The following is a 10,921-nucleotide window of genomic DNA, read 5'->3' as shown; positions in this document are numbered from 1 at the left end:
AGCTTCACCACTCTCCATTTCACTACATTTCTGTGCAGCTGACTACACTGCACCTATATCCATTTCATTGTATTCTTCCAACGTTGTTTCCATCTAAACACTACTTTGTGGGATTGTTTGTTCATGCTCCACACCACTTTTAGTTCTACTGCAACTTCTCTGGTTATGGCCAAATTCACCACACCGCTTGTATTTATTATTTCTTTCACCCCTTTTGTTTTTGTTTGGTCCGAAGCTGGTACTTCATTAGGTTGTTTTCTTCTCAACTTGGTCATCCTACCAAGTGTTTCTGTATATAAACAGGCGGTAAGGATGGGTTAATCCGCATGTAGGACACAACTACGGTCCATTGATCACTAGTATGATTGATTGTGAACATCCTTTGTATGCTACAACGCTGTAATAATGATGTAAATATAAGCCTCCGGATTTATTTCTTACACCAAAATGCAAATAATAACATGTGGACATGGAATCCCTGTCTTCAAATATTCCATGCGTCTTTTGAACACTTCGACTCTCGTCGCTCTTTCTACTGCCTAAAGTCTAAAGAGTAGAAAACTCATCGGTCTATGATATTACGAGTGTGTTGTTTTTTTATGCCGTGAGAATTTGTAACCGCTATATCTCAAAACATATTTCGCAAACTTTCGAGCTAACGACGTAACTTGTAAATCACGTTAGTCAGATATCTATATTTATGAGTTAATTCCGATCAGTTCAAATCATGATCATCAAAACTTTAGTCCAATTTTAAATTTTTTTTTGACCATTCAAAAGAAAATAATTTATACAAGTACATAAAAAAAAATGAAAGTTCAAAGAGTCAAGCATGTACTAAAAGTACAATCAATAACATTAAATATTCATTTATTAAATAAAAAAAATTCGCAACCTAAACTTTAATTATTCGATGGTATCTTTCTTTCTATAAACAAAGTTTTTGCGAAACATATACTCAAATTGTGAAAATTTTTGCACAACGTATATAAAAGGAAATCAAATCGTGGAAAAGAAATTAAAGCCAAATAAATGATATTAGCTCCATCATAGTTTAGAAAATTTTTGCACAACGTTTATACATTAAATTTTGTCTTATTTTCCAGTAGTCCGAGACTTCATTTGTCAATATTAGCTCAATCATAGTTTAAAAAATTCTATTCCGTAGACGTAGAAACGAAAACCTAGCTAGCTCCGCCACTGTAACCATCAATCAACTATGAGTTTATGACGTATGGAGTATATAAATTTGTAACTTTCATAAATCAAAATAAAGCAAAGATTGGACATCAAATGGTGATATGAAACACACCTGGCTCCACTCCCACGTGCTCCATTAGCTGTGAAAAGTTCCAAAATTGCATGCATGCAAGTCCCACTCGTCAGAAATAAATTCCTTAAATTCAGAGTTAATGGTTTTCAAATAAATGAAAATTTATTATATTCACGAATAATCAATTGGCATTAAATGGTCAACAAAAGAAAAAAGTCCCAATTAAATCTTTTTAAGTTTCTAAATTCGTAGAAATTTATGTTATTGAAAATGCATGTAATACATAAAAAAAAAAAATTTAAATGCGCGACCGATTCATGTTTTAGCTTTTTATAATAAAAAAAACATTTTTTTAAAAATTTTGCGTAGTATTTTCAAGAAAAATTACCGTGTGCTACTTGCTAGCTTGCAAGTTGAAACCAAGCAAAAAGGAAACAAAATTATTGCAAAATAAAGTCCCACTTTAATAATTTCATCAATTTCTCATTGCTTTCTGCGTTATTTACACTTTAGAAAAGCCAAGATGACACATTCATCTTCTTGAGATATCCAAACTCCAAATTGTTCTGATGATTTAAGTGTTTTAGGCTGATTTTCTAGTTGAATTTCTCATCTTCCCACCTAACATACCAGTATTGAGCTTGTTTTTCTGTGAAAATGGAACATCAATGGGTGTTGTCAACCATCATTTTCCTAGTATCTTTCCCATTTTCAATGGCACAATTATCTTCAACTGAAACCAGAATCCTATTCCAAATTCAATGGTTTCTTGAATATCCACCAGCACTTGAGCAATGGAACAAATGGACAAACTTTTGTACGTTGCCACCAAATCCTTCTCTTACACTTGTCTGTTCATCAAGTAATCACATCACTGAACTGATCATTGTAGGAAACAAAAGCTCTGCTTCCAGGAATCCAGAAATCTCAGCTTCAGACTTTGCAGTTTCTGAGCAGACTCTTTCTGATAAGTTCTCACTTGAATCATTCTTCACTGTCTTAACCAAGCTTTCGAGTTTGCAGAAGCTGTCATTGGTTTCTTTAGGATTATGGGGGCGGTTACCAGCAAAAATCAACAGGCTTCGATCCCTTGAAGTGCTGAATGTTAGGTCAAACTTCATATATGGTGGCATCCCTCCATCAGTATCAAGTTACCGGAGTTTAAAAAGTCTTGTATTAAGTAACAATTTGCTCAATGGGAGCGTTCCAGATCTAAGTGCTCTATCGGTGCTTGAAGAGCTGGATTTGAGTAGCAATTTTTTGGGGCCTAAATTTCCATCTTTAGGCAACAATCTTGTATCTGTTCTGATTGGGAACAATTCATTGAAATCTGAAATTCCACCAGATTTCAAAAAAATGAATAGGCTTCAAGTTCTTGATTTGTCATCCAATAACCTCATTGGACCAATCCCTTCGTTCCTTTTTTCCATGCCTTCAATTCAGTACATCAGTCTGGCTAAAAATCAGTTATGTGGGGCACTTTCAGCAGATGTTTCGTGCAATATCAATCTTAGTTATGTGGACATTTCAAATAACCTCTTAACTGGGAGATTACCTTCTTGTCTAGCATCAAATCTAGGAAACAGGACATTTATTACTCTATGGAATTGTCTGTCAAACACAACCTCAGTCTATCAGAAACCTAGTTCTTTCTGCCAAAAAGATGACGCATTAGCTGTTAATCCCTCGGCAACAATCCAGAAAGAGCAACCAACTATGAAACTTGGCGTTGTACTTGGTATCATCGGGGGCATTGTCGCAGTTTTAGGTGTCTTGGGGTTCTTGATTTTGGCAATCCTGAAAAGAGCTCCAAGAAAAAGAGGCAGTGAGTACAAGTATGACAACGTTGTAATCCAGAAAACTTCTGCTCCCGGAACTTCGACCGGAAGTAAGTTCCCAATCCCTTTTTTCTCTTCAGCATCTAGAAGTGGTTAGAAAGTACTTATGTCAAAGGAGTAATGGGATGACATAATGTTTATATTTAACATGCTCTCGCATATCAAAGAAAGATTCAAGTATATGCCTAAAATTAAATATTCAAAGTAGTATAAATATTTTTGTGGGGTAGCGGGTTATAAACGCCTAAAATAACATACAAGATCAGTTTATTTAAATATAAAGGAGAGTGTGAACCGGTGCTTTTAAATTGTAATGGTTATCATGATATAAAGTTAAAATCTACTCTTTAAAAAATCAGAGTTCATGGGAGTAGCAATTAATACAAGTTGATAGTTTGTCATCCATGAACTTGAATCAAGAATTTTTCATCGCATGTCATCAGGACGTATACCGCAGACAGATCAAATGGCATTGCCAGGACTGCCACCATATCATGTGTTCACGCTAGAGGAAATTAAAGATGCAACCAACAATTTCGATACAATTAATCTTGTGGGAGAAGGATCACAGGATCAGGTGAAGAAGCTATTTTCTCGTGTGTGTTTAATGTAAGTGAATGTGTAAGCTTGTGTAAAAATTCGACTCGTCTTTTTTATTGATTTTCAACAGAGATACAAAGGTAGACTTAGAGATGGATCACCAATCTTAGTGAAGTGTATTAATCTAAAACAGAAGCATTCACCACAAGCTCTGGAGCACCACATGGAAGTTGTATCGAAGCTGAGGCACAGGCATTTAGTCAGTGTTCTCGGGCACAGCATTGCCACGCACCAAGACCATCCAAACACGACCAGCACAGTCCATATCGTGCTCGAAAATATAGCCAACGGGTCGTTGAGGGATCACCTAACTGGTACACTACTTTTAAAACTGATATTTTGAAATGCTGAGGAACACTTATTTCACATTTGGCAGATTGGAGAAAAAGGGAAGTTCTGAAATGGCCACAGAGAATGACAATCAGTATGGGTATTGCCAGGGGGATTCAATACCTGCATACAGGAGGAGTTCAAGGGAACGACCTGAAAATCGAAAACATACTCTTAGATGGAAGTCTCACTCCTAAAATAAGCAGCTATAAATTAACACTTCCATCTAAGGTAATCAATTTATGTGGTTAAAATGGTACATTATATGTTTATATAGTACATCTATATCTATATATAGGCCAACAAGTAAAAGTAAGCCAAAAAGTTCTTGATGGCTCATTTTAACCAATGAAACTGCAGGTTGGTGTGGAAAACTCACTTCATAGACAGGACACCTTAAACCGGTTAAGCTTTCTCATCCTTTCTAAGTCTCATTTTCCTGCGTATTTCCTCTGCTTTTCAACATAGTCGTTATGAATCGACATGATGATTCAAACGATTGAACATTAGTTCATACTTTTCGTTTTCATTCTCAAGATAGTTTCATGTCGCATCTTGAAACAAATAAAAAGAGTTGAGACAAAGCAAGCACAATATGATAATCTCACGCGATGCTCCGTGTCTAGTAGTGAAGATCCAGAAAAGGAAGACATTTATCGACTGGGAGTTATCCTAACCGAAGTTATCATTGGTAGACCAATACAATCTCAGAGTGAATCAAATGACCTTAAGTATCAGGTAGTGCAACTACCCTACGCAATTAGGCTGAATTTTCCAATTTCCCACAAGGATTATTGAACTTCGGCTTGTTGATTCATATACAGCTAGAGAGGAGCTTGGCAGAATCATCATCGAAACTACGAGACTTAGTCGATCCCTCTATGTATGGAACTTTTGCATATGAATCCTTGAAAACGTTTGCCCAGATCACTGTAAGCTGCCTATGCAAAGATCCAATAGGGCGGCCTACGGTTGAGGACGTGCTTTGGCATCTGCAGTACTCAGTTCAAGTTCAAGAGGGTTGGACAAAGAGCGGAAACCTCAGTGGAAATATTGGTGGTAACCTTGATACAAAGTTGTAAAGCTCCATGCCAATAATATTCTGTTGTAATAATTCTTCCATTTTCCTGCGTACCCAATCGATGGTGGCGCACAATCAAGTTCTTGATCTCTAAGAGCAACGTAATTAATCATGCAACGACATTCTTCTCCATTTCAGTTCAAAACCATCTTGGACTTCATATGCTGCTGCATTTGTTGCTCTATTATTTGATGTATATTGAATATGTTAAATTAAGATCTATTGGGTAATTTATTATTTCCACCAGTTAGGCCATTATTGACATTTATTAGGTAATCAAACCATCAAAACATTCAATGAAGCCATTGTATTCAAGTTAAATGAGAGGATATTACTTTGACACATTACATACATAAAGTAATGGAAAAGAGTATTTCCCCAATTTTTTGGTTTCTGGTCATTGTATTCATACAACAGAGAAAGATGAACAAAAAACAGAGGGAAAAACAAATTTACACCAGTAGAAAACAAAGAAGATGAGAATGACGAAAAAAAGAGAGGACATCCTTGGCTTAACTAGCAACCTCGGTGCGAAGTTTTCCTCCTATCTGTTCCATTCATAGTCCACGGTAGAGTTTGCATTGTTTAGACGACTTCCATCTTCAGGCCTTGTTGAGTTTGCAAATGTATGCCAACCTAAAAGGTATGGCAAAATGAACTGCAACAACACAAAATGAGCGGTCGTCATTATAAAATTAGTGCATTAGTTAAACAGAGATTTATAATGGTTAACTATACGAAAAAACTCAACACAAAAAACTCCCACATGAGACGATCAAAAGCTGTACATGGCCAACTGATTCTTAAACTAATAATAAAGGTCTAGAGGAAACTCATATAGCTCCTATCAGAATGGCAATCAATAGGACAATGATATCAATTCCGCAAAGATGACATGTCGAGGGGATTGAATAGTGTACAAAGCTGTGACTTACATTTAACGATGACACTAGTACAGCAAACTCTGCCTTAGTGATGGGGATATAAATATTCTCGTCCACATTTATAAGCTTGTTTTGAACACCTTAAATCATCAAACAATCTCATGATCAAAAGGCGTAATAAGCGAATATAATATATTACTCTCAAAAGGTTTATGACATGATTTAAGAGAGATGTCATTACTGAGATTGAAGAAGTGGCCAGAACCATCAGGCAAGGGCTCCACCTTCAACAATTTCCTCACCTTGCCTTCTTCGCTGCACAAGTTCATTCACAAATGACATTTACGATTTACGAAGATATAAATTAATTAGTCCTTTAACAAGTGTTTAACAATGGCTTGCAAGATGCCAGAAGTGATAGACTGGTTAAATTAAATTGGTAGGTCATATTATTTTGGTAGTGTTATGTGGATAGAAAATCCATGAGCGACTCTTTGTTGCTGCTATGCATGAGGTATTCACCTAACAAACTTCTGAGTTCTCATTAACAAAAATCAGTCAGCATGTACCGGACATAAAATCTGACCTTCTTCCTTTATAAGGATCGTGAAAAAATTCACAAGAATCTCGAGTCCCAAGGCTGATAATGTTTCCTATTTCAGTCACCGACAATGAGAATAACTGGAAAGAAACAAAATCAAACACCATTGAATTTTTAAGCAATTTTTTATAAATAATCATGTAACATAACCACAAATAGTCATCGTTTTTTATGTAAGATATGTAATTAAATAATGTTTAACCATGAAGAAGCTTCATACAATATAATATCATCAAAAAGTGCAAATAAATATATAAAAGTAAACTAAGAAGATAATTAATAAATATTCATCATCATATTCTTTTACCAAAAACTAAGTTTAAAATTCAAAATTTCAATCCTCTATGTCAACAAGTACTAGACTAAACATAACTAATATTCTAGATCATCTATATATGCACCATCAACTACATTCATAATCCTCTCATCATTGGACTCAAAATCAACATCTACTTCGTTCTCCTCATCCGATGTATCTAAATCCTCATCAAGTTGTCTAACGGGGATTTTCCTTGGACTACTCCTTGGTTGTAGAACTTCATCCGCTCCCGAGGCCTCCCCTACCATTCTCCAAGTAAGTCCTGAAACCGGCTCGAACTCATCTTCATCACCACTATCAACAAGCCAACCTTGAGCTTCACTAGCATGAGAGGATAGAAACAAATCTCCAAAAGTAAAAACAAAGGAAACTGGCTTGTGTTCTTAGTGTAACTAGGGTTTTTGAAACTGGTTGACTCTGATTTTTAAAATTAATTGACTTTAACTAGGTTTTTAAAATTAATTGACTTTGTGAACCACGTTTCAAAAAATCCATATGGTGAAAATTGTGGTTTTTTTTAGTTTTTGTTTGTCTCGGAGCAATCAAAACAGATATGCCACAAGGAAAAGTTCCACAATATCACCTTCCGATGGTGCTTATTCTCAAGAAACTCAAGCTTTAGAAATTTGGTTCAAAGCGCACGCTCAATGTCTGTTGAATAAATTTCTTGCAGTTAGGAATTCACATGATGAATGCATATAAATGCATAAACATTTCATATTAGATGATATTAGAAAAAAGTTTTTCTTTTCTACCCTCTGGTTATTTCTTCTTCCTCCCTGTTTCTTCTGCACACTCTAAATCTCCCCTTTACACATTTAGGAGCAAATCACTCATTCAACGAACAAAATCTTGATGCAAACTTGGATCCTATCATACCCACACGTGAGTTCCCTCGTGTATAAAAATCACATAATCACATAACAAATTAAAATACATTTACCTGCTTTCTACTCCAATCATATTGGCGTACGCCAGCTGCAGGAGCAAACTGGAGCAAAATAAAACCCTCCTTTGATAGTTTGAATGCCCCAGACTGAACCATAAACTAACTATTACGAATAATCCATACAATCTGACGACAAAAGAAATGGTATAGAACCAGAACTCAAAACCACTAGAAGGCTCAAGAAACATACGTCTAAAGGAGAGAACTCCGGTGGGCGTGGCTCCACCGCAAGAGCAGCTTTCCCTTTGTATATAGTGTACCCTACATAAACCCTTGGCGGCAATTGCCCTGCTACGTACATTTCAAAATTAAGGATTCTATAATATTTTCTATCAAACAACAAGGAGTCAAATTTCTCACTTTCTCTTAGATTAATAAAAAATGTGCATACGCCTTATCTTAGAACAATTTATGCACCCAGTTAATCCTCTTCCTCAAAAGTCAATAACTTAAAGATAAACAAAAGCTGAACATGTTATATTTCTGATCATTCGTTTGGTTAAAAAAATGCTGCAAAACAGGAAAATGTACGCACATGTTCTGCCATAGGCAACTCTTTGACAGAAGATTTTGAACACCGTACTGCTTTTAACTTCTCGAAACACATAGGAACGAATCAAAGTAGACAAGCTTCGTAGTGATTAAATTAAGCAAAACCACTAATAACAACCAAAAAGAGCATAAATCCAAATATAAAGAAATCCTGTCTGAGCTCACAAAGAAAAAAGCCTCCTATATGAGACTGGATGGAAATAAACAAATGAAAAATTAGCAACACTTCACCAGAAGAAAGTAAAAAGGTTAGACAACACTAAAACCAAAATTTTGTACAAAAATGACCAACGAAAATAAATCAAGCAAGCATAGCATTAGCATCTACACCCATTATATGCCCAAAAGGAAAGAAAACAAGAAACATAGCCCAGATTAATGTCCGTCAGTTCTCAGTTGGTTCTAGATTATGCAAAAATTGATTTTCTTAAAACAAAGGTGTGTCCAAAGAAGTTTTGAAATAGCCAAAACAAGCTACCTCAGCAAAACCCACAAAGAAAAATCAAATTTTGAAACCATTACTAACAGATTAACAAACGGTCAAACAAAAGTACTCCACACTAACCAGGCTGAGAGGGAGAAGGAGACTCAAATGAAGAAAACCTCTGCTGCTGTTGTCGTTGTTCTTGGGGTGTTAGGTATTGAGATTTAACAATAAAAGGTACATTTTTAGAGCATTTCCCATGTGGGGCGGTGAGAAAAACTTCATTCTTACTTCTGGTGAAAAGAATAGAGATGGATACTGTGGAATTAGGAGAAGAAAGTTTTTGGGGGTTTGGGATTGAGAATCTTCCTCCTCCTCCTCCTGGCGCAGTTATATTGAGGCTTACCATTTTAGGTTTAAAATTTAAAAACGCTACGTCGAAGAGCGTTTTGGAGAGGTTTTTGTGGAAGATGTCTGGAATTTGGCGGGGCTCGGTGGAGGAAACATTGAAATGGCAGGTACGACGTCGATTCGGGTTTGACAATCGGCCCAAATGGCCCTTTAAATAAATTTTTTAAGAAAAGAGTTGGGTCGTTATTTCGACATCTTGCTTAAAGATGGGCCGAAACAAGTGACTCTTTTGGGCCACAGATCAAAGCAGGGTCGGGCGATAGAAGTCCATCAAATGTGAGAGACGGTTTTTAAAATTATATTATAATTTATTATTTTTAATAGTTTATGTATTGTTGTGTTGAGCCCAAATTCTGTAAAGATCATCAGTAATAGAAGTCCATCAAATGTGAGACGCCCAGTTGTCTAACTCATAAATAAATAAGTTGATTTGCACGTTTGAAGAAATTGACCCACGATCCATGATTGATGATCATGGAATATGGCCAAACCGCTGGAAAGATTTGAACAAAAACAGAATGGAATAATCAAAAAAGCTCTCGACAAAAATTCATCAAAAAAACTATAGCAAAGTTTCTATAAATTCTCTCAATGATTTGTTCGCTTATTTACAATTTCCAGCAATCTATTTTCTTTAATTTTTGACATATTCCTTCAGCATTCTTGTAAAAATGTTGTCGAGTTCATAACAACATAATTAATTTTATGTTGTTAATTGATTTCTTCTATAATTTTCATTATATTTGTCAACCAAATTCTCACCATTGAACTCACACCGAGAGAATTATAACAAATGATCGAATTGAAACATACAACATTTGATAATAGAAGTAAGATAATTTCACATTTGGCATAATCATGAGCCTGGCATGCCCACAAGTTTCATGATAAACAAATTGGCACGTCCAATGGGACAACAATGCCTCCAAAGCGTACGGAGAAACCTGAAGGAATTCCTCTATCACAGGGAAAGGTCATCATCGTTCACAAGAAGAAGAAATTGATGCTGATGGAAGATCAGTCAAACAACTGGTACACAAGTTCGAAGAAGGTGATATGAATAAAAGAATTGCATTCTCCGGTGGCCCACCATCCATGATTTCTTGGACTTGGTCACTGTGATGGTAAGGAACTAGCCCGAAAAAGGGTTGGAGGACAGCTAGCTAGTTCTTTAGAGACAAGATAGAGATTGTTGAGATAAGTGTCTCTAAGAGAAATTTCTACAGAATTCAAGAGAAGAAGTTTGTGGGAAGTTGCAACTATTGAAACAACTGACTTTTTAGCTTTTGTTGAACGGAAATAAGGAAGATATTATTTTATGACTGGTTAACTGAGTCAACATGAGTGTGTATAAATACGAAAGTGTTGAACCAAAGATATCATGACTTCAATAGACTCGGAAACAGAAGAAAGTCGAGGAAAAAACAAGAGGGAAGAAAGGTAGGGGAAAACTGATGAAACCAATTGGATTTCAAATCTCGACACAGAAAAAAATCCATAAATTTTATCCAATTCTTAAGAAATCACTCAAATAATAATCAGAATTGCGGAAGCGTACCGGAATCCATGACTTGTAGACGATTATTGGAAATGATCTTCAATCTTGCAGTTTTCTTCCAAAACCAGAGAGTTCTGTTGATGAGAAACAAAACAATACGT

At 35.8% G+C, this 10,921-nt stretch overlaps 2 protein-coding genes across 3 annotated transcripts; one reads left to right on the top strand and one right to left on the bottom strand.

Moving 5' to 3' along the window:
- The first annotated feature begins 1,740 nt into the window (after positions 1-1,740).
- On the top strand, positions 1,741-5,357 carry LOC140978987 (probable LRR receptor-like serine/threonine-protein kinase At1g14390). Its single transcript, XM_073444318.1, has 7 exons — positions 1,741-3,161; positions 3,555-3,688; positions 3,782-4,025; positions 4,088-4,272; positions 4,402-4,445; positions 4,668-4,779; positions 4,866-5,357. Exons 1-7 carry the CDS (start codon positions 1,931-1,933, stop codon positions 5,121-5,123), a joined length of 2,208 nt encoding a protein of 735 aa, XP_073300419.1. The 5' UTR covers positions 1,741-1,930; the 3' UTR covers positions 5,124-5,357.
- Positions 5,358-5,414: 57 nt separating this feature from the next.
- On the bottom strand, positions 5,415-9,368 carry LOC140978988 (single-stranded DNA-binding protein WHY1, chloroplastic-like). Of its 2 annotated transcripts, none has more exons than XM_073444319.1 (7): positions 8,993-9,368; positions 8,066-8,166; positions 7,870-7,962; positions 6,593-6,687; positions 6,248-6,321; positions 6,058-6,146; positions 5,415-5,780 (listed from the first exon to the last, which is right to left on the bottom strand). In XM_073444319.1, exons 1-7 carry the CDS (start codon positions 9,258-9,260, stop codon positions 5,667-5,669), a joined length of 834 nt encoding a protein of 277 aa, XP_073300420.1. In that variant the 5' UTR covers positions 9,261-9,368; the 3' UTR covers positions 5,415-5,666. The 2 variants fall into 2 exon arrangements, with proteins under 2 accessions (XP_073300420.1, XP_073300421.1); XM_073444320.1 differs by having other exon boundaries at positions 8,066-8,163; positions 8,993-9,364.
- Positions 9,369-10,921: the final 1,553 nt, after the last annotated feature.

The sequence above is a fragment of the Primulina huaijiensis genome, chromosome 6, assembly GCF_012295235.1.
Source record: "Primulina huaijiensis isolate GDHJ02 chromosome 6, ASM1229523v2, whole genome shotgun sequence".
NCBI lineage: Eukaryota > Viridiplantae > Streptophyta > Magnoliopsida > Lamiales > Gesneriaceae > Primulina > Primulina huaijiensis.
The sequence above is the reverse complement of the archived record's forward strand: the minus strand, read 5'-3'. Positions and strand labels throughout refer to the sequence as shown.